This window comes from Impatiens glandulifera, chromosome 4 (genome assembly GCF_907164915.1).
Source record: "Impatiens glandulifera chromosome 4, dImpGla2.1, whole genome shotgun sequence".
Classification (NCBI taxonomy): domain Eukaryota; kingdom Viridiplantae; phylum Streptophyta; class Magnoliopsida; order Ericales; family Balsaminaceae; genus Impatiens; species Impatiens glandulifera.
The window spans coordinates 35,382,869-35,407,017 of NC_061865.1; the positions used below are offsets into that span (position 1 = coordinate 35,382,869).

At 31.0% G+C, this 24,149-nt stretch overlaps 2 protein-coding genes across 2 annotated transcripts; both read left to right on the forward strand.

Annotated features, from left to right (window-relative positions):
* The first annotated feature begins 4,166 nt into the window (after positions 1–4,166).
* Positions 4,167–4,571, forward strand: LOC124935064 (secreted RxLR effector protein 161-like). The gene has a single exon (XM_047475525.1). The coding sequence runs from the start codon at positions 4,167–4,169 to the stop codon at positions 4,569–4,571; it is 405 nt and encodes a 134-aa protein (XP_047331481.1).
* An 8,570-nt stretch (positions 4,572–13,141) lies between these two features.
* LOC124935065 (dof zinc finger protein DOF3.5-like) lies at positions 13,142–14,639 on the forward strand. The gene is made up of 2 exons (XM_047475526.1): positions 13,142–13,852; positions 14,436–14,639. Exons 1-2 carry the CDS (start codon positions 13,142–13,144, stop codon positions 14,637–14,639), a joined length of 915 nt encoding a protein of 304 aa, XP_047331482.1.
* Positions 14,640–24,149: the final 9,510 nt, after the last annotated feature.

Below are 24,149 nucleotides of genomic sequence, written 5' to 3' on the forward strand. Positions count from 1 at the left end.
GATGAAAATTTTGGAAAAATTTGTTTGAAACATGATAGAACAAGATTTGGTTCCCCAAATTGTGTAATATATATATAAAAAAACAAATTAGGGATGATAGCTAGGGGTGGCCTTGAATCCCCCAACAAAAAAAATCCATTTTATCCTGAAACGTCTTCCCAAAGTGTGTAATATATTTATAAAAAAAAAATAGGGACCAGGTTGGTCGGGCTTAAGCCCCACAGCCTAGCCTCCCTCCGTCTCTCTACTCTTAACAACCATGGTGGCGAAAGTGTGAAGTGTTAAACCGGTATTCACAGTCGGTTGTATCTTGAATCTAATGGAATAAATTCTTGATTTGAACAATTTTCGATGTTTTGGAGAACGTCTTTGGTGTTCTTCATTCCTTAGAAATCTTACGTTGACGTTTAGAAATCTTTTTGACGCTCAATTGTAAAAATAAATAATATAATGTGGATGAAAAAACAAAAGTTTATCAATTATTCCATATTTGATAATGATGTAAAAATAATAATTAAAACTACTATATAAAAAATATATGTAATTGTTTGGTTAATTTTTCAATAATAAAATTTCAGTTTCAAGACATGGTATCAGAGCTAAGGTTAAGAATTTTAGAAAGTTTTCGCTGCCTCTACTCTGCTTGTGACCGGTACACCCACTTGTGGAGGGTTTTATTGTATTATTACTATTTAAGAAGAAGTGGAATAAATAAAAGCTGAATTAGTTGAATGCACAAAATTGAGAGATTCTTTCATTGTTGAAGATATGGGTCATGATGCAATCAAGAATACTGACGTGCCGGATGAATTGGGTGCTGTTGATATTGATAATAGAGATGATACAATCAAGAGGTGACGAAAAGATAGAGAAGAAAGAAGTTAACAAACGAAGACTGAACTATCTATATAGGGTAGTTCGAAAAAAAAATAGAGCTTACTGAATTGGGCTTACTCGGCTGTCTATGATGGTAGTTGAAAAAAAATGGAGTTTGCTGAATTGAGTTTGCTCGGCTATCTAAATTGGATAGCTAAAAAAAATGAAGCTTATTGAATTGAGTTTGTTGAAGACGATGGCTGCATGATCGTAGTTTGATGTTTCATCGACTTGTTTTGTCAAGGTAAAACATTGTTTCTACTACGTTTCTCCTTGAGGGGAGGATGTAAAAATAATAATTATCGATTTATTAAACCGTTAATTAGTTAGTTTGGTTAATTAGTTAATATTAAAACTCCTATATATAAAAAATATGTAATCATTTGGTTAACTTTTCAATAATACAATTTCAATTTACACTTTTCTTCTTCAACATTTTAACCAACGATAACTCTAATGAATGGACTCATCTAGAAGATATTTGGTAGAGTTGGATGGAAAATGCTATTAAAGATTTTTTTGAAAAGTTTTTTTTTGTTGGAGGTTAAGATTAGATAATACTTCAAAATATAAATTAATTAGATATATATTTATAAATTTATTAACTTGTTTTTCAAATTCATAGACAAATAAACAAATATAACTTCTCCTAATAAATTATTTTAAAATGTTTCAATATTAAATAAGAGAGAACTTAAGACAATATATATATGTTGAGATACTTTGTATTAGTTACAAAAATACGACTATAAATAAAAGGCTATGTTTTGATGTTTGCTGATCACAAAGCCCAAATGAACAGGTAACTAACTTTAATTTTTATTTCACAACAATTTTTTCTTTTCATTTCTTTGCAGTTCTAATAATTTTAATTTTTCTTTTTCTTTTCCTATTTTTTAAGATTTTTAATTGCTATGAAATTTTGATTTTGACTTTATGTTGAAGTAATTCGGGCTAAGGTGCAACATATTTTTATTGTTTTTCCACAATTTTAAATTTGGACATAACTTTTATATTCAATAAAGAACTATATATTCGGATTGATTTGATGAATTGAATGTTATTAGTAGGTTTAACAATTTGTTTGGATATAAAACTTTATAGTCAAAGAATTTACATTCCATTTATTTATATAATTAATTAAACCAATTTAAATATAAAGACATCAGTAAAATATTCTTTTTAAAATAAATATTTCAAAATAGATTTCCTGATTAAATAAATACTAGAGACAAATAAAGTTAATAAATATTAAAAGTTTGATTCTCACATCAAACTTTTTAAGTTTCACCTTTGACCATGATAACTTGGTCATTGACTATGAATCTCAACTTTTGATAAAGTGTTGAGGTCAAAGTCTTAGCTTGATGCAGCCATGGTCTTTCTAAAATAAGATTGTAGGAGGGTTGCATGTTATAATACAAAAGTCAACTTGGAAGGGTATGCCGACCACTTGGATAGTGAATTTTAGGCAGCCCATTATTTCGTGTTGTGAGCGGTTAAAACCTATGACACACAAGTCAAATGGTAGGATTTGTCTATAGAGATGCCTATTTTTTCGAGAGTCCTCTAAGGACATATGTTGAGAACTGAACCATTGTCTATAAGGGCCAATATAATGGTTTTTCCTTTCATTTGGACAAAAATATAAAGGGCTTTGACATGATTTGTCTCGGCTGTTGGAAGATCCTTGTCTTTGAACCTGATCATGTTTGTTGTGAACTGACAAAAATTATTCCTATTAGTTACTCTAAGGTGGTGTTGGCAGAGACATTAGCCTTTCTTAACTCGTTTAGGATAACTTTCATGTGTACTCAATAGAGTACATAAGGATTTACCATATGGAAATGTTAGTGTTTGTCTTTCTAATTGACTTAAGAGACTGTCTCTTGAATTTAGAGCTCTGGGCTCATTATGTGATCGATTTTTTACGTCGAATCGTCATCTTGAATTTTTTTTTTGGGATATCTCTAGTTGAAAAAAATGCATTGCTTTGAAAAAATCAAATGTAATGGGAATTAATTTTAAGATTTGAAAATTTTAAAGTTTTAAAACTGAAGCTTTATAGACGACTCCATAACTTACCTTTCCGTAGAATCTAGGAGAGATTGAGAGTTTTTTTAATGGAAAGTCGTCATAGGTCTACTTTTAATTTTTTCAATTTTATTATCCTCACTACTAGATAGTCACCGCCTAATTTATAAAAGTTAAGAAATTAAAAGAAATGAGTTCGACGTTTGGTTACTTGTAGGAAAGTGTTTTTTAGACGCCATGTCCCACAATGCCCCTAAGGTTTCTAATAATTAATTTTGGCTATTTTTAAAATATCTTACGCTTTACAATGTTATAATTTTATATACTACCCTAGGATCACATAAGTCACAAACTTACATAAAATAAAGGCTACAAAAACTCAAATGAAATTCCTAGCCTAAACAAGACAAAAATATATGAAAAATAGACCAAAGGACCATGGTTAGCCTCCACGGTCGGAAAAACTTGATATTAGCCGAGGCATGAACCCAGCTCGGTCATAGGTGAAGTGAGTTTACAAAACGAAGTTAAATGAGAAAGGAGAAGTAGACAAACACAAGGATAGACTCGTAGCCAAGGGCTATGCACAACAACAAGGGGTGGATTACAATGAAGTGTTTGCTCCATTAGCACGATGGGACACTATACGCATGATCTTAGCATTGGCGACTCAGAAAAGTTGGTGTATATTATAGTTGGTTGTCAAAAGCGCCTTTCTCCATAATGAGTTATCTGAAGATGTGTATGTTGAGCAACAACAATGGTACATAAAAGGAGGAGAGGAGCACAAAGTATACAAACTCACAAAGGCTTTATACAGTCTAAAGTAGGCTCCCTACGCATGATATAGCCGAATCGAAGCATATTTCACTAAAGAAGGGCTTGAAAGGTGCGAATACGAACATACTCTATTTGTCAAAACTAAAGAAGGTAACAAAATCCTCATTGTCAGTCTATACGTGGATGATTTGATCTTTACGGGGAATGATTTATCTATGCTTGAGAAGTTCAAATCATCTATGAAAGAGGAATTCGACATGACCGATTTAGGAAGAATGAAGTATTTCTTAGTGATTTTTATTCATCAAAGGAAGTATGCTGGAGAAATTCTAAAAAGAATCAATCTACAGTATAGAAACACAGTTAAGAATCTAATTGTGCCGGGTTCAAGACTTAAGAAATTAATAGGGAGCTTAATGTACATCACGTTCACAAGACCAGACTTGATGTACACGGTATGCTTACCTAGTAGATAGATGGCTGCTCCTACAGAACAACACATGCAAGATGCAAAAAGAGTGCTCTATTATCTAAAAGGTACGTTGTCATTCGGTTTGTTCTACAAGAAGGGAGTTGTTAAAGAATTAACAGTCTATACGGATAGTGATTATGCTGGAGACATAGACGATAAAAGGAGTACAAGCGGATATGCATTTCTTTTGAGTGGAGGAGCTTTAGCTTGGGCATCTAAGAAACGACATGTTGTAACGTTATCCACGACAAAAACCGAATTCGTTGCATTCGCTTATTGTGCTTGTCAATGCATTTGGATGAGAAGAATTCTAGAGGAGTTTGGGTTGACATTGTCAGGAAGCACTACAATAATGTGTGATAACAGTTCAACTATCAAATTGTCAAAGAATCATGTTCTTCATGGTTGAAGCAAACATATTGAAGTCATGTTTCATTTCTTGAGGGATCTTACTAAAAATAGAATTGTCAAGTTAGTGCACTGCAAAACTAATGATCAAACTGCAGATATATTAACCAAGCCATTACGGTTAGAAGTCTTTGTCAGATTGAGAGAAAAGCTTAGAGTTTGCGAAAGGTTAAACTGAATGCTACTGCTTTCAGTTTAGGAGAGGCATTATTAGGTTTGAATTAGTCATTAATTTGTTTATGAGTTTGAAATAATCTCCTACTAATCAGGAGCCAAGTAATTGTCCTATTATTTTGTTATGTTTTCATAAGTTTCTATTACGTTGATTGTAGAAGACTGAGTCTTCATTTATTGGCTATTTATAAAGCCTAGCAAGTTATGCTTAAAAAGTATCGAAGTATTTTCACTTCTGTTTGAGTGTTAAGTAAATCGTCTGAGAACAACAATAACATAGGGGGACATACACAAAGATTTCAGATATAGAATTGTAAGTATATTACCTTTGTTCATAATGATTGTTTATAGGTTTGAAGATGCATTTATTAAGTTGTGTTATTGTGTATTAACAGAAATATGACAAAAAATTCTTTACTAAGAAATTTAAATATATATAAGAATATAAAATGTCTGAAAATGGGGTCATTGAATATAATTAGCTTTATTTATGAATTTTAGTTTGATATACCTCTCAAGCTATCATGTTGGTATAAAACTTTCAAACTATCATGAGGTGGTTGCCCGTTGGTATAAACCTATCATGCTATCATAATGTGGTTGCCCGTTGATATAAATTTGAAATAACCGATGAATGTTATAGGGCTAAATTCATTTCCTCAGTTTTCTCCATGGTTTTTTATTCAAAGATTTGTTTTGGATTTGTAATAAAATTTTAAGTCAAGATAAATGAATGGAACAGTAAAATCTCTTGAAGACAAAAATGAGATTTTAAAATTTGCACCATCTCATCAGCGTGTTAGTATGAATTCTCTCTTCCAATTCCAATGACATTGAAACTGAATTGGATTAATTGAAAATTATGTGTACGGTAACTTTAAATTGTGAATTTTGAAAATTGTTGCTAATGGATAATTTTTCATTTTAATATTTTACAGGCCCTGGAGAATGAAAAGAAGTTTAAAATCTTTGGAATTTGATAATTATTATTGATATACTACTGTTTATTTTGTATGACTTTGATTACTACATAATTATATTTTGATGTAATCATATAAAAATTGAATGTGAATTATATAATATTATTTTGAATGATTTTTATTGTTTTTCTTAAGAATACTACCATGAATCATGGGTATTTGTACGGATAAGAATATATACAAAGTATTATTTATCTATAAATGTTTTAGATAAAATTAATATTATTCAAATTTAATTAATTTAAAATTGGTTTTAGTTTGTAAAAATTAAGTTTAATCTTAAACTTAATGTTAACATATATTTTATCCTTTAGTACTCCCACTTAACTTCTCAAATGACCATCATCGTGTGATTCACAATTTTTCATATGTCTTTTTTATCCTCTCGACAAATCACTCACCAATCTTAGTCGACCTCTCTTTTACTCTCATTTCAACAAATCAAAAATCAATCCCAATTGATCACAGACCTCTTATCCAACGTTAAACCAATCACTAACCACCACATGACCTTCATCTCGTGACCTCACACTTAATCCCTCAATTGATCATCATCTTGTGACTCACACTTTTTCATATGTCCTTTTATCCCCTCAACAAACCACTCACAAATTTTAGTCGACCTCTCTTTTTTACTTTCATTTCAATAAATCAACAACCAATCCGAATTGATCACATACCTCTTATCCAACGTCAAACCAACCACTAACCACCACCCAACCTTCATCTCATGACCTAACACTTAACCCCTCAATTGACCATCATCTTGTGACTCACACTTTTTCATATGTTTTTTTTATCCCCTCGATAAACCACTCACCAATCTTAGTCAACCTCTCTTTTACTATAATTTCAACAAATCAACAACCAATCCCAATTAATCATAAACCTCTTATCCAACCACTAACCACCACCTGACCATAATCTCATGATATCACACTTTCAAATGTTTTTCAAACTGACCACTAATTCTGACCTCACACTTGACAAACCACCCACCACCCGGCCTCCATCTTGTGACCTCACACTTTCAAATGCTTGCCAAACTAATCACTAATTCCGACCTCACACTCGACAAATTACTAACCACCCGACATTCATCTCGTGACCTCATAGTTTGAAATGCTAGCAAAACCAACAACTAATTCTGACCTCACATTCGACAAATCACCCATAACCCGACCTCCATCTTGTGACCTCACACTTTCAAATGCTCGCCAAACCAACCAATAATTTCAACCTCATACTTGACAAACCACCCACCACTCGACCTCCATCTTGTGACCTACACTTTTTAAATGCTCGTCAAACCAACAACTAATTCAGACATCACATTTTCAAATGCTCGATGTACCAACCACTAATTCCGATCGATCTCAGACTCGACAAACCACCCACCACCCGACCTCCATCTCGCGACCTCACACTTTTAAATGCTCTCCAAACTAACCACTAATTCCGACCTGACACTCGATAAACCACCCACCACCCAACCTCCATCTCGTGACTTTACACTTTTAAATGCTCGAGAAACCAATCACTAATTCCGATCTCACACTTTCAAATGCCTCATATCCTTTGTTTAAAAGTTGCGCGCCACCATATATTATAGTCAAGAATGCAATCTTGAAAATCTAAATTTGCATGTTTTGAGATTCAAACCCTAGTCAAAATATGAACACTTTAACCGCTAAAACACTTGAGATTGTTGAAATAATTTTATTATTTTGTGTATGTATATATATTTATTTTATATTTAATATTTATTACCAATTAGTTAATTTTTATATTAATCAAAAAATTATTTATACTAATAAAGAAAATATTATATATATATATATGATGAGAGAGAAAATGTATAATAAAAGATAAAATAAATTTAAATAAAATTAATAATGAAAAATTATATATATATATATATATATATATATATAAAAGGTAAATATATATATAAAAGGTAAACTACATTTAATATATATATATATATATATATATATATATATATATATATATATAAATTATTGATAAAAAAATGTATAATAAAAGATAAAATGTATTTATATAAAATTAATGATGAAAAATAATTATTATATATATATATATAATGTAACATTTAATATATATATATATATATAAATTATTGATAAAAAATAATTTTTTTATATATATAATTAATTAATGAAAGAGAATAAAATTAGGAAAGAAAAAAATATAAGATAAAATATATTTATAGTCAAGAATGTATTCTAAAAAATATAAATTTGTTTGTTTTTGGATTCGAACATTGGTATTAAGCATTAAATATTAATACTTTAACTACTAGACCACTTCAAGTTATAGACTATTTGAAATTATTGAAATAATTTTATTATTTTATGTGTATACATATGTGTATATATATATATATATTAAGAGAGAGAAAATAATTATTAGAAAAGAGAATTGATGACGTTGGTGGTTTGTTAACTTTAAGCATCATTATATATATATATATATATATATATATATATATATATATATATATATATATATATATATATATATATATATATATATATTAATTAGGTAGTTAAAATGTTGAATTTATATTTTTAAAATGTCTTGTTCATCAAATTTAGTGTTGAAGTTAAAATATAAATTTTTATTAACCTAGTTGGTTAAAGGTAGTACTTGTTTTGTTAAATTGCAAGTTCGAAACATACATATATCATTATTAATTTTATTTTTAACCGTTATAAGTTGGGCGGGTCAACCCACAATCCGACCTAAGTATCCATTTACTCTCACATATATATCCAAATTAACCACAGCTCTCGACCCGACAATCCAGACACTTTTAAAATTAAGCATCATTATATATATATATATATATATATATATATATATATATATATATATATATATATTTAGATTAGTAAGTTAAAAAGTTGAACTTATATTTTTAAAATGTCTTGTTCATCAAATTTGGTGTTGAATTTAAAATATAAAGTCTTATTAGCCTAGTTGGTTAAAGGGTTGTACATATTTTGTTATGTTGCAAGTTTGAAACATACATATAACATTTTTAATTTTATTTTTAACCGTTTTAATTTATGGATATGTCAACCCACAATCCGACTCAAGTATCTATTTATTCTCACATATATATCAAAATTAACCACAACTCTCGATTCGGCAATCCGAACATTTTTGAAATTAAGCATCATATTATATATATATATATATATATGTTAGTTAAAAAGTTAAACTTATATTGTTAAAATGTCATGCGTTCATCAAATTTTGTGTTGAATTGAAAATATAAAGTTTTATTAGCCTAATTGGTTAAAGGGTTGTACCTGTTTTGTTAGGTTGCAAATTCAAAACATACATATAAAATTTTTAATTTTATTTTTAACTGTTTTAAGTTTATGGGAGGGTCAATCCACAATCCGACCCAAGTATCCATTTACTCTCACATATATATCCTAATTAATCACAACTCTCGACCCGACAATCTTAACACTTTTGAAATTAAGCATCATTATATATATATATATATATATATATAAATTAGTTAGTTAAAAAATTGAATTGATAATATTAAAATGTCCCGCATTTTTCAAATTTTGGTGTTGAATTTAAAATATAAAGTCTAATTATCCTAGTTGGTTAAAGGGATGTACTTGATTTATTTGTTTGCAAGTTTGTAACATGCATATATAATTTTTAATTTTATTTTTAACCATTTTAAGTTTATGGGCGGGTCAGCCCACAATCCGACCCAAATATCCGTTATTCTCACATATATATCCAAATTAACCACAGCTCGCGACCCGACAATCTGAACACTTTTGAAATTAAGCATCATTATATATATATATATTAGTTAGTTAAAAAGTTGAACTTATATTGTTTAAGTGTCCCGCGTTCTTTAAATTTGGTGTTAAATTGAAAATATAAAGTCTTATATGCCTAATTGTTAAGGGTTGTAACTGTTTTGTTAAGTTGCAAATTCAAAACATACATATAACATTTTTAGTTTTATTTTTAACCGTTTTAAGTTTATGGGCGGGTCAACCCACAATCCGACCTAAATATCCATTTACTCTCACATAAATATCAAAATTAATACAAACTCTCGACCCGGCAATTCGAGTACTTTTGAAATTAAGCATCATTATATATATATATAGATATATATATATAGATTAGTTAGTTTAAAAGTTAAATTTATATTATTAAAATATCCCGCATTTATCAAATTTGGTGTTGAATTTAAAATATAAAGTCTTATTAGTCTAGTTGGTTAAAGGGCTTACTTGATTTGTTAAGTTGTAAGTTTGTAGCATACATATATCATTTTTAATTTTATTTTTAACCGTTTTAAGTTTATGGGCGGGTCAACCCACAATCTGACCCAAGTATCCATTTACTCTCACATATATATCCAAATTAACCACAACTCTCGACTTCACAATCTGAACACTTTTGAAATTAAGCATCATTATATATATATATTATTTAGTTAAAAATTTGAACTTATATTGTTAAAATGTCCCATGTTCATCAAATTTGGTGTTGAATTTAAAATATAAATTCTTATTAGCCTAGTTGGTTAGGGTTATTTTGTTTGGTTGCAAATCGAAACATACATATATTATTATTAATTTTATTTTTAATCATTTTAAGTTGTGCGAGTCAACCACAATCCGACTCAATTATCCATTTACTCTCACATATATATATCCAAATTAACCACAACTCTCGACCCTACAATCCAGACACTTTAAAAATTAAGCATCATTATATATATATTTAGATTAGATTAGTTAAAAAGTTGAACTTATATTGTTAAAATGTCATGCGTTCATCAAATTTGGTGTTGAATTGAAAATATAAAGTTTTATTAGCTTAGTAAAGGGTTATACATGTTTTGTTAGGTTCCAAGTTAGAAACATATATGTAGCATTTTTAATTTTATTTTTAAACGTTTTAAGTTTATGGGCGGTTGAACCCACAATTCGATCCAAACATACATTTACTCTCACATATATATTCAAATTAACCATAGCTCTCGACCCAGCAATTCAGACACTTTTGAAATTAAGCATCATTATATGTAAATAAATATTGATTAGTAATAAAATGTCATATTTATAATTATTGATGGAATAAACCAACTAATTATTAACTACACATATAGCTCTATTAACTCCTGTTTTTAAAATATAGTTCAAAACAATTACTTGCGGTAAAAATAATGTCTGTATATATAGTCAAATAACTATTAACTACGATTTTTTGTACCGCTTTTATAGAGGGTTCAAATATGTTGTTTTAGATTTGGTGTTCCAATATGTTCCACTTTCACAAAAATTGGTCATTTCATAGATTGAGTCAAAAAGAATGAAGAGAGAAGTGAAGAGTCAACCTATTTTGTGAAGGTTGATACATTTTGGAAGACCAAATCTGGAACAACATATTTTATCCGCTTTATAGATACTATTAACTGCAATTTTAAAACCGTAGTTAGAGACTAGTATATACCCACTATTAACTACGGTTTTTAAACCGCAGTTAGAAACTATTACTTGCGGTAAAAATATTGCATTTATAAGTAAACAATTTACTTCGGTTTTAGGAATCACAGTTAGAGACTATTAACTGCGATTTTATAAACCGCAATTAGAGATTATTAACTGAGTTTTATAAATCGCAATTAAAGGCTATTATCGGTGGTAAATTTATCGACTTAAATAATAAAATCTCTTTAACGACGAAATTATTAACGACGACTACGATAATTTTATTGCCGCAATTGTCTTTTAACAACGGTAATTTATACAATAATGACGGTAAAAGCCGTCCTTAAATCTTTTTTTTTACTAGTGTATCATCAACATCAAATCTTATTCGGAATCTTTTCATCGAAATTTATAAAATAGTCAAATATAACGTTTTAAGAATATAAATATTTTTTTAATTTTAAAAATATATAAAAAAATTCATATATATATATATTCATACATAACATTTTAAACATAATGGTACCGAATCAGTGTATATATAATCTTTACATATTATACATAGTTAAGTTAATTTGAATCTCAATTTGAGAGAATCAAATGTGAAAGAATAGTAGTTTTTGAATCTTGGTTAATGTCTATGAGAGAATCATATATTAGAAAGAGTCTAAAACCATTGTTTTATTCCCAACTGATTTTATTAGAGATAAACTAAGTAAATTTAAATATCCGTATAAAATTTAATCTACAATTATAATACATAAATATCACATCTATTTTTAAATTATTGTTACTTTATACGTACTGAATGAATATTTTGTTATTGTTACTTTATACCCTATGAATATTTGTTTGTATGTTTTTGTCTATATTAAAACTTTTAAGTTCCAAAATTAGTTTAAATAAAAAAAAATATTTTTTAAAAGATAAAAAATTACTAGTTAAATTTATATTTCAAACCACTTATTTAAAAATGGGAGGACATATTCTAACTTATAACCTTCAAAATAAAATCTGAACATTATAATTATATTTTCATCTAAAGAAAACATAAACATTTTATTAAAATAAATATTGATATAATTTAAAAAATATTAAATCCAATATTTAAAATATATAATTAAGATACTAGATGGTAAATATAAAACTAAGAAGTTGAAACATATGATATTTTTTTATATGGCATTTTTTGTTTACATGCATTAAAAAGAAAGAAACGTGATGATACTTTCAAATTTGAAAAACGTCTTACTAAGAATATCCTAATTAAAAGGTAATTGCGGGACATATAATAGTCACCTCTAAAGAAATTAGGATAAAAAAAAGGGAAAAAATGGAAGATAAAGAGGAAGCCGTGCCAGAAAAACCTTCAAAATAGTTAGAATCAACTGAATCTTCTATTTATCGACAACATTGTCATGAGATACAAATAAGATGAGAGGCAACAATATCTAATTGATATCATCTTAAAGATCCTATTGTCCAAATATATTATAATATGAAGTTAATCACTTTGTGTGAGATCCAAGAAGCACATGATCCAAGAATCCTCCTTCCTTTATTTTCTCTCAATTTTCTAGTGTTTATGAAAGCTATCTATCTCCCCAACATTCCACTCATTAATATCTTACTTTCAAACTTACCATATAATAAAGAGTTTTCATTTCTCAATGCAGATCTTGTATATCATTTAGAGTAACATGTAAAAACATGTCTCCTTCATGAAGCCAAGTTCATTTAGAAAATCAATGCCTTTGCTCCCATCACCACCCTCAATCCCTGCCAAGTGGCACAAACACGGACACCCAGCATCAGCCTGCGGGTCCCTTTTGCTAATCTATGCCAAAACCCTCATCATCTACAAAACCCACCAACTCAAGAATTCTACATTATTCTAAACATTTAGAGGAATGGAAAGGGAAAGGGAAAGGGCTAATACCGGTTGGGACCCGAGCTTGGAACCATCGCCAAACTGCCCACGCTGTGGCTCGTGTAATACTAAGTTTTGTTACTACAACAACTACAGTCTCACTCAGCCAAGATACTTCTGCAAGGGCTGTAGAAGATATTGGACAAGAGGCGGTTCTCTAAGGAACGTGCCCATTGGTGGCACTTGCAGAAGAACCCGTAGGGTGCTTAAGCCAAGGCTTCTAACGACCCTTCATATTAATGAGAACCTTCCCACTACTATGTACCCAAAAAACAACCCTAACAATATTGAACTTTCCCGAATCTATGCTTCTTTCTTGAATCAAAACACTACAACCCATATCTCCAAATTTCCAATCCACAATTCCGTTCATCCACTTCCGACTAGTGGGTTTCCAAGAGTGGATACGGAATCCACATATACATTTCAAGACGGAAACTTCGAATTCATTTCTAAGTTTGGTCAGATTCAAGAAGAAGGGATTCTTCTTCAACCATTCATGGGATGTGATCACTTGATGATGACTACTAGCAACTTTGGCTTCATGCCCCCATTTCCTGGTCTAGAAGGATTGGGTTCACCAAGACTTCATGTTCATGCTCCTACCAATTTAATGGTTCATGAAAACACCGTGAATTCCAAAGATTTGTTTCCTACCCCTCAAGATCGCTACATCGGAAACAAAGAGCTTGTTTGATGTAGGTTTTTTTCCAAATAAATAAATCGATTTTTGGAGAAAACGGCTGAAATATCATTTGTATTTTATATTTTAAATATATAAGAAGCAAGGAAGAGTACTTCTCTATTTTGGTTCGATAATTTGTATAATTAATGAATAGATAAGGGTTCAATCCAAATAACACATCATTAGAGGAGATCTAAATCTCTCCTTTGTTCATGAAGTGAAATAAAAATCTTAAGCTTTTAAGTGTCCAGTCAAGGAAAAACAAGAAAATGAGAATATATATATATATATATATATATATATATATATATATATATATATATATTCAATTACGAGTAGGATTGCGAGTTTGTCGTCAGACATTGCCTTAGTGTACCGGTATGATATTGCATCACGTTGAGTCCCCACGGCAAACGTAAACGTTAGTTCTACGATCAAGAAAACGAGATAAGTTCAAGACCTTTTCAAGAGAAAATGAGCAATGATGCGTTACTCGAATGCATGTATATTCTATAATTTGGATCCGATTTTGCAATTTTTTCTTCTGCAGTACCTCGACGTGACATGAGTGTGAAACTTCGTTTCTCAGGAAATTCGCGCAGCGGCTGCTGGCACAGAGTTAGCCGATGCTTATTCCCCAGATACCGTCATTGCTTCTTCTCCGAGAAAAGAAGTTCACGACCATAGACCACTAGTTACTGGATCTAATCCTCCGCGAAAAGTCAAAAATTCTGCATATTTTGACCGATTTAAGGTGAAAAATGGAGTTACTCCCTCGGCAAAATTGGGATAAAGTTGAGCCAAAAGATCCCGATTCAAAAGATGAGATTATGGAAGTAAATATTCTTGCATTTATTGCTACTGCACTCTTCATTCTAGTTCCTACTGCTTTTTTCCTTATCATTTACATAAAAACAGTAAGTCAAAATAATTAATTTTTTTGAATAAAACTCGACCACCCTTGTGTTTAGTTGTCATCGTTGAGAACAGACTGCCGATGATAAGCCGGAGGAAGGTGAGGATGACGACAAGTCATAACATGTTGGTTAATCGTATTCTGAAACACGGAAAAAAAATCATTGGCTTATCAAATTATCTATCGAGCCATGAAAAAGATTCAACAAAAGACAGAAACAAATCCACTATGAAAACGTATACGTTTATTATCCATTCGTAAAAAAAAAAATGTAGAAGAGATGAGTATATTAGAAAAAGCTATTTTATTTATTTTTCTAGGTGTGTGGATAAAGAACCAAACTTAAAATCACAAATCATACCCCCTCATCCTCACGTTACAATGTCGCTCGGAAATTTAAATGATGTTTACATGGAAACAAAATACAAATAAAAAAGTTTAGTCTAATCTTCATTTTCATAGTCTTCTCGTCTCCACATCTTCACGTCTCATTCCGCACACGCTACACTAGAGGTCCTTCGTTCGATCATCTACTCATCATCTAGGTCTAAAATCGTTATAATAATTTGAGTATTAAAGACACAAAAATAAGAACTAGTTAAGTTATACTTTTTTTCTCTTCTTGAGTGTATGTTTCCTATCTTTTCTCTTTCCTGGACTTTCTTTTCTAGACTGTCTTTTCTTTGTTTTTATCTTTTTTAGATTTTCTTTTTTCTAGACGTAGTCTTTTTTTTTTTTTTTTTTTACTTTTTCTGATCTAGACTTATTTTCCTTGACTTTTCCTAGGCTTTTTTCTTAACAACTATAATAACTATAGTGTTTACCTGTTAATTTAATTGTCTAATATATCATGATATTTATCTTAGTATATTATGTTCTTTTATATTCGAATAGATAGAATGAGTGCCTAGGTATAGCTACATGTATTTACATATAAATAGTAGCCATATAACAAACAAAAGGCTTCGTAAAGTGGCTTTATTGTTCGACATGACGAGACGAGACAACGTCTTAATTGAATTGGCCTTTTGGATTTTTGTTCTAAAACATGAAAGGGCTTAAGAGAGTGATTTCACCGGGAAGGACGAAGACCGTCGATGCAAGATGGACTCTCAATTGTACATACCCATCACCTCTTATATGAAATTCGTCATTTTTAAGAGTATGGGATGTTCGAAAAGGAAGAGAGGGTTAATTCAAATTTTTTCCTAGTGTATCTTATCGAATAAATTCACACAAAGTCTCAAAATGCTGGATTGAGGTTATCATCCATATAGACAAACCCTAGCACAGAATAATATAGATGTAGGCTTCGTCCAACGACGTATACCTTATATTATCTTCACATATGAGCCCCAAACTCATATAATTGGAAACAATTAAAGTGTATTTGGGGAAGACCATTAAAGTGTACATTAGATTTTAAAATTAGCTCAAAATTGATTTTCATGCTAAGCATCGAATATCCCCAGCAGAGTCGCCAAAACATTGTGCGCGATAGAAATCACCAAGTTTGGATGGGAAGCTTTCACCATTTATATCTACTTTACTTTTGAAAATTTGTGAGAAAAGTCAATTTTTACGTGATCGAAAATTTAATGTTTAAAATAAGACTTTATATACCACTCCATAACTTACCATCTCGTCGAATTTGGGAGAGATTGAAATTTTTAATGAGAAGTTGTCATAGGTCTATTTAGAGTTTTTCGATTTTATCAATCTCATGTAGTCGCCACCCAATTTTTATTAAATTAGGAAAATAATTTATATATATGCACGCCACAATTAGAAGTTCTTTCGAGTTCGGTGCCTAGTTACGTCCAGGAAAGGGTCTAAGGTAACTGTGTCCCACAACGCCACTTAGGTCTTTGCTACGTTAGTTTTGGACTTTTAAAACATAATTTACGCCTTACATTTTATCATTTCAATTTTTTTTATTTACCCTAAGACTAATAGTAATTTTGTCCACTTTTGATGTGAATCTTGTGTTTTATGTACAGCAAATTGAAATGAAAGAAATGTACAACAAAATGAAAGATAGTCTAAATCCTATAAAAATAAAATCTCACATAAGTTTCATAAATGTTAATGAGACTAAGAGTTTAAATATCCAAAGATTAAGATTATTCTTAGTTTATTAATTTTTAGGCTTTTAGGTGAGTGTTTACTTAAGTGTTTAAGTCCAAGAAAATTCATATCTTTTTGAACTTTTATGTTATTATAAATATTTTTTTTGGGTTTTTGAAGTTTTATATTTGAGTAATGATAGAGGGAGCGAAAGATTTGAAGCGAATGATATGTTGTGGAAGGGTGACTTGATGACTAAACATAATTTAAAATGTTTATATATTTCTCTTCACTCCATCAATAAATTATCTCACTTCTCTTTATTAATAATTTTTTTTATCTCTTAATAAATAATTTATCTCTTTTTACTTGTTAATTTGTAAATATATGTTTATATATTTTTTTGTTAATTAACTTATTTATTTATATAATTTGTAGAGTAATAATAAGGACAATAATAAATCAAATAAAATTATATATTATAATTGATAAATATATATTTAAAAGAATACAAAATTAAATATAAAATTCTTAATTATTTTTTTAATTAATTATATTTGCAGTTAATAATTTATTTATTTATTTTTAAAATGACTAATAATAGGAAAAATAAATCAAATTAACAAAATATATAAATATATTTACTCAAACACTCTCCAAATTGTTCCTCCCTTTTCTCTCTTTACAAGTTTTTTTTATATTTTATTTTCTTATTAAATGTATTATAAATTATCAATTATCATTAACTAACTCACAAGGTTATATATTCTCTTGTACTATCGTCATATTATATTAGGTTAACTCTTATCTATGTTAAATATTAACAGTTCATAGTGTGAGTAACATTTATCTTGAATATCAATATGATTTGAGTTGATTATCTTGATAAATAAGAATTTGTCTTGGTCCAATATCAAATAAAATGAATAGTAACAAAAATGATTTGATAATATATTTAAAATTATAAATAATTATATATATATATATATTAATAATTTAAAAAGGTTATTTATAATAGTTTAATCATAAAAATTAAAGAGAGATAAATTATTAAATACTTTTTTTTTAAATACTCCCTCCATCCGTCCCATGCTAAGCTTAGTTGACACAATTTATAAGAAATAATATTATTATATGTGTAGTGGGTGGTTGAAAAATGTGAAAACAAAACAAAAGATATATTGGCCACTTAAAATTAAAATTAAACTACACAAATTAAGCTAGACTCTCTCAAATTTTCCCTCTTAAAATACATAAAGATTTCCTCTTAATTTTAAATTTTTTTACCTACTATAAATAATCATTTTACATCAATAAATTCATATTCAACCACTCAAAAAATGTCCAACTCAAAGCCAAACACCAATGATGAAATCAAAATTTCAATTGCATAGTTTTTTTGGAAGGCAATAATGAAGGAAAACCTCGAAAAGGCAAGTTTAAAGAGGCATCTCCAAAATTTGGATACAATCGAGAAACAATCAGTGCTATATGGGCAGTGGCAAGGCAACAACTACAAGCATGTATTCCCATACATGTAATCAATAAGAAAATGAAAAGAGTTATAACAAGCAAATTTGATAGTGCAAAACTACATCAAGAACATGGAAGAAATATTTTGGGTAAATTTTGGTTCTTTTCTTGAATCTTTTCGGTCAAAACATTCTTCTATAGTCTCATACTTAGAATTATTCTAATGTGTATACCTCTCTAGAGCGGTATTCGCCATTTACTTGGGGAAAAGTTGAGTCATTGTATCCTCTCCAAGCTGATAGAGCATTATATTCGTGATGTACTCATTCATGAAGGTCGAAGATCCTTTTTTCTTGTGTACTTAGGAATACTCGGCATTTTCAATACGTGTGGTATAGTAGCCTTCTTATCCACTTACAATCTAAACCTCCACATCTTAGTGGCTCGAGATGTGTCTGAGTCGAGGGTTCATCTAACTACTTGAGGATCTTAGTCTGTATTTCCTTAATTCAACTTGCTTCTTCAAAATAGTCATAAGCTTGTCCTACCATCTTAATAATAACAAGCCCTGAACTAGCTTGTCCATCAATGGATCCAAAGGCTTTGTTATCTAAGTTCTCTCTTCTAGATTGTCGGGCTTCTTCATCAGAATTATCATGCCCCGAACCAAACCATAAGGCATGCAGTCGCCACATGTTATACTCTAACATTCTAGGCTAACAAAATCTTCAAACATGGATATATTAAACTAAGAACTTCATTCATCATCCATAATTTCCAAGCTTACATAATTTTTTTGTCATTTTGACATTAGTTCAAAATAGATGACTACATGTCACTAAAAACATTCATTTCCTACTACATATTCTCTACACTGTTATACAAAATAGAGTTAACTTGTTTTATCAACTAGTCTAGTCTAGTCTAGATATAGTATTTTTTTATTCTGAAATCTTTCTATCTAGTCTCGGTCCTTATCTGAAAAAGAGTGCATATAAATGGATGAGCTAACCATTCTCAATAAGAAACTAAATCATTTTAACATTTTGACCAAGACACAATATATATATATATATATATATATATATATAACAAGCTTTTTTAAACAATTAAGACACAAAATAATATATTCTTAGTAGTTAGTACTAACTTTGGGATCAAGAAAATGACTGAAATATCATAATAACTTAATAATAAGGCATCTATCAAGACACAAAAGTCTTGTATAGATGCATGAGCCATCAACCAAAATATAATGGTCTTGCATTGACGTATTAGCCTCAATGAAGACTAAGGTCTTGCATTGACGCATATGACATCAACCAAGACATAAAGGTCTTGCGTTGACGCATTAATCGTTATAAGCGGCACTCGTGGCACTCGTAGACTAAAAGTTTTCCTATAAGTAGAAAAAGTAGAGAGAGCATTAATATTGTATTTTTTCTTGAAGATCTCACATAAAATTTCTCCAAGTGTTAGTGAGTTTTTTTGTACATGGCCAAAAATTGGTATCAAAGCATCGAGTGAATGCCTAAAAATCATCCGGTGAGATCAAATGTCGATTGGTGCAGAGTCATCAGGGTTGCAATAAAATAATGACATATTCCACTATCTACAGCTAACACACACAAACTACACCAGTTGGGTGATTTGTGTACAAGCAATGATGGAGGACAAATGAGTGTGAGAGGCAGTTGAGCCATCAACAGTCACAAAGATTGATGTCCAAATTGATAAGAAGGCGATGTCGCATCTTCTAAAAGCACTTCCGGAGGATCTTTTCAAATAGGTGATAAATAAGAAGACGGTGAAGGAAGTGTAGGACTGTCTTGATACGAGGTTCATCGGTGTAGATTGAGTGAAGAATGCACGATTGCAGACATTGAAGAGTGAGTTCGATACGATGTACATGAACGATAGTTAGTCACTCAATCGATATGTTGGTCGACTCACATCCATCTCGGGCAGGTATTAAAGCCTTGGAGAAACACTCAATAATATTGAGTTAGTAAAGAAGCTCTTTGACACTATGCCAAAAGGTTTATCAGTGTGGTAGCTATCATCGAGCAATTTTACGATCTTGAGACGTTAACATTTGAGGAAATAGTTGGAAGGTTGAAGCCCTTCGAGGAGCGCACACGCAAGAAAGAACAAGCACTAAAGGAAGCGAAGGACAAGTGCTACTCACTTAGAAGGAGTGGAAGTAACAACTTAAAAAGGATGAGAAAGACTCGTTGAAAGTGTATTCCACATTTGGTGGGACCCGTGATCGAGGAGGTAGAACCTGAGGCAAAGGCCAAGGGAGAGGAGGCCAAGGAGAACATTTTAGAAAGACAAAGAAGGTGGTTCAGGTGGTCGAGAAACTCCTCAAGAAAAAAATCACATTCATTGTTTTATTTGCAAAAAAGATGGGACATTACTCAATACAATGTCGAGCAAAACAGAACAATGTAGCACACCTTACCCATGTAGACATTGTCGAACCAACATTGTTGGTGGCAATCTCAATAGAGAATGCGCCAATTAATATTGTCATGATGAATGAAATGAAGCTGGCTCAAGAACCCAAGGAGCTAAGAACGACGAGACATCAAGAGATGTTTGTTTCTTGGACAATGGTGCCATCAATCACATGACTAGCGATAAAGAGAAGTTTTTTGAACTGTACGAGGCATTCATTGGGAAGGAAGTTCAGAGATGGTTCCACAATAAAAATTTGTGGAAAAAGTTCTATGTTGTTCGAATGCAAAAATGGAAAATAGTGGCTTCTTGAGGGAGTTTTTATATTCCTTCATTACAATGTAATCTGGCAAGTCTCCAACAACTTACCGAAACAGGTCACATGGTGGTGATGGACGAAGAAGAGCTTGAAGTCTTTGCTAAGAACCCTTCATGCCTTATCATGAAAGTGAGACGAATACATAATTGACTATATCAAATTTGTTTGAAGTTTACAAAATCGATTAGCCTTTTGGCTAATCTTGAAGATCTAGCATGGTTATGGCATGCTCGTCTCGGTCATGTTAACTTCCAAGCACTAAAGTCCCTTGTGAATAAGGGAATGAATGCTGGTGTTCCAGAAATTTCTCCTCCAAAATAATTTTGTCGAACATGCCTAGTTGTAAAATAAACGAGACAATCATTCGTGCTAAAAGCCAAGTTTCGAGCGAAAAAGCCACTCGAATTGTTGTACATTGACTTATGTGGGTCAATCACGCCAACAAACCTATAAGGAAGTCGTTATTTTATGTTGATTTTGATGATAATTCTAGGTGGATATGACTCTATATGTTGAAAACAAAGGACGAAGCATGCTCTTCGTTTAAGAGGACGAAACAATTGTTCGCTAATATGACCGAACTTCAAATAAATATCCTTCGTTCGGATCGAGGAGGTAAATTCTTCTCGAGAGAGTTCGTAAAGTTGTGCAAAGAAGTAGGGATATATTGACAATTCCTCGCACCGTATTCTCCTAAACAAAATTGTGTGGTGAAGAGGCAAAATCGAACCATGATGGCATGACTAAGTCGTTACTCAAAAGCATGGTTGTCCTGAGGAAGTATTAGGGGAGTTGGTTCATCATGTAGTATATCTTCTTAACCGACTTCCAATCAAAGTTGTTCGAGACAAAACCCACTTGATATTTGGACTGGAATGAATCCGCACTTAGTGCACCTTCGTGTGTTTGGTTGTACTGCGCCCCATATGAAAACATTAGACGACATAAGCCAATCTTTTGTCTTTTTTGGTGTCGAAGAAGGAAGCAAAGCACACATGTTGCTCGAACCACAAAATTGAAAGATCTATGTGAGTCGGGATGTTGTGTTTGAAGAAAGTGTAGCCTAGGATTGACAAAGTGAGAAGAATGATCAACCCTTCAAAGTTCACAAAGAGGTTAATCATGAGCATGTTAGAATTCGAATGATCCCATTCGAGAGTGGATTGACACAAGGACAATCTACTTCAGAAGTGTTTCAACAAGCTGTCTTGAATCCTCCACATCTCGAGCAAGTGGTTGAATAAACAGACCAAGAAGATAGTCTACCCACTCAATGGTCAGGTGGACATATTAGGAGTGATGAAGGACCTATTCGATACAAGAACATGATCGATATCTTGGAAGAATCACCTCGAGTGACACTTTATTTTGAAGAGTTGATGTTAGAACAGACGGATGAGTTGTCTTACTATTCATAAAGGTTATGAACCAATTTGGAATGCTTAATTGCAATTCAACAAAGGCACCAATGGAGCATAGGATTCAACTCTATAAGGATTCCAAAGGACAACTGGTTGATGCAAATCGAAAATTCATTGGTTTATGTGTTATCTTCTTCATACAAGGCCAGATCTTTCTTATATTGTTGGCGTTGCCAATAGATTCATATAGAGGCCAACTGAGATACATCACAAGGCAGTGAAGCATGTGTTTCGATACCTTCAAGGAACTATACACTTAGGTCTAGTGTTTCAAAAAAAAGATGGTATAAGGAAATAGTGGGTTACTCTAACAATGATCTCACAGGTGACCTAGATGACCGAAAAAGTATGGGAACATGCCATTTTACATTAATGATAGTCTTGTTTCGTGGAACTCCCAGAAATAGAAGACAGTGGCACTGTCCACATGTGAAGAAGAGTTCATGGTTGTAGTAGCGACAACGTGTCAAGCACTTTGATTGAAATTATTGTTGTTCGAACTAAGTGGTTTGAAACCTAAGGCAGTGAAGCTCTACGTCGATAACAAGTCAGCACTTGCACTCATAAAAAATCCAGTTTTTCATAGTCGTAGCAAACACATCGATACGAAGTATCATTTCATTCGATGGTGTGTTTAAGGAATTCAAATCAATGTAGAGTTTTTTCGAACGGATGAATAGAATGGCGACATACTTACGAAGATCTTACCAATATCAAGATTGGTGATGATGCGACACATGTTCGGTGTCTGTGATCTCGAACCACGCCAGGACTAAGGGGGAGAATGTTGCATTACTCATGGCCGCTGTAAAGAAATGAAAAGTATGCAATAATGTAGAAAATGGAATGTCTGTAATAATATGAGAAATGCAAGGTCTGCATTAATGAGGGAATGGAAGGTCTGCAATAAGTTTGATTAAAATTAGTAGATTGAGAGTTTTTCCTTATTCGTATAAATAGAAAAGTATAGAGAGCATTAACATTGTAATTTCTTGAAGATCTCATATAAAATTTCCCCAAGTTCTTGTGAGTTTTTTTTGTACCTAGGCCAACAAGTTACTTTGGGATCAAGATAATAACTGAAATATCATAATAACTTAATAATTAGACATCTACAAGACACAAATGTCTTGTATAGATGCATGAGCCATCAACCAAAATATAATGGTCTTGCGTTGACGCATTAGCCTCAATGAAGACTAAGGTCTTGCATCGACGCATATGACATCAACCAAGACATAAAGGTCTTGCGTTGACGCATTAACCGTTATAAGCAACACTCGAGCACAAATAATCCATTATCTGTTAAACAATCACAAAATCAAGTTCAAAGTAGTAAAATCAATTTAAATATTCAACATCATTTAAATCACATTTTCAAATACAGCATAATCCAATCAAACTATTTCAACTCATATATCACAAAATTACTTTATCAACATGTACAACTATTCTTGATCAATATTAAAAACAGTTTAGTCTCATACTTTATATACAATTTAATAAAGTTTGTTTAGGTTGAAAATAGCATTTAATAAGAAACTAGTATTCTAAAAACTCATTTCTCCAAACTAGTATTCTAAAAACTCATTTCTTCATACTAGTATATATACATATAAAACTGTAAAAATATAAGATTTCATACAT

What these genes read in the sequence shown, in the direction of transcription:
- LOC124935064 (XM_047475525.1), top strand. Translation starts at nt 4,167, where the DNA reads ATGGCTGCTCCTACAGAACAACACATGCAAGATGCAAAAAGAGTGCTC.
- LOC124935065 (XM_047475526.1), top strand. Translation starts at nt 13,142, where the DNA reads ATGGAAAGGGAAAGGGAAAGGGCTAATACCGGTTGGGACCCGAGCTTG. An exon ending in ACATCGGAAACAAAGAGCTT is followed by an intron (nt 13,853 to 14,435) that starts GTTTGATGTAGG and finishes TTCGTTTCTCAG; the next exon opens with GAAATTCGCGCAGCGGCTGC.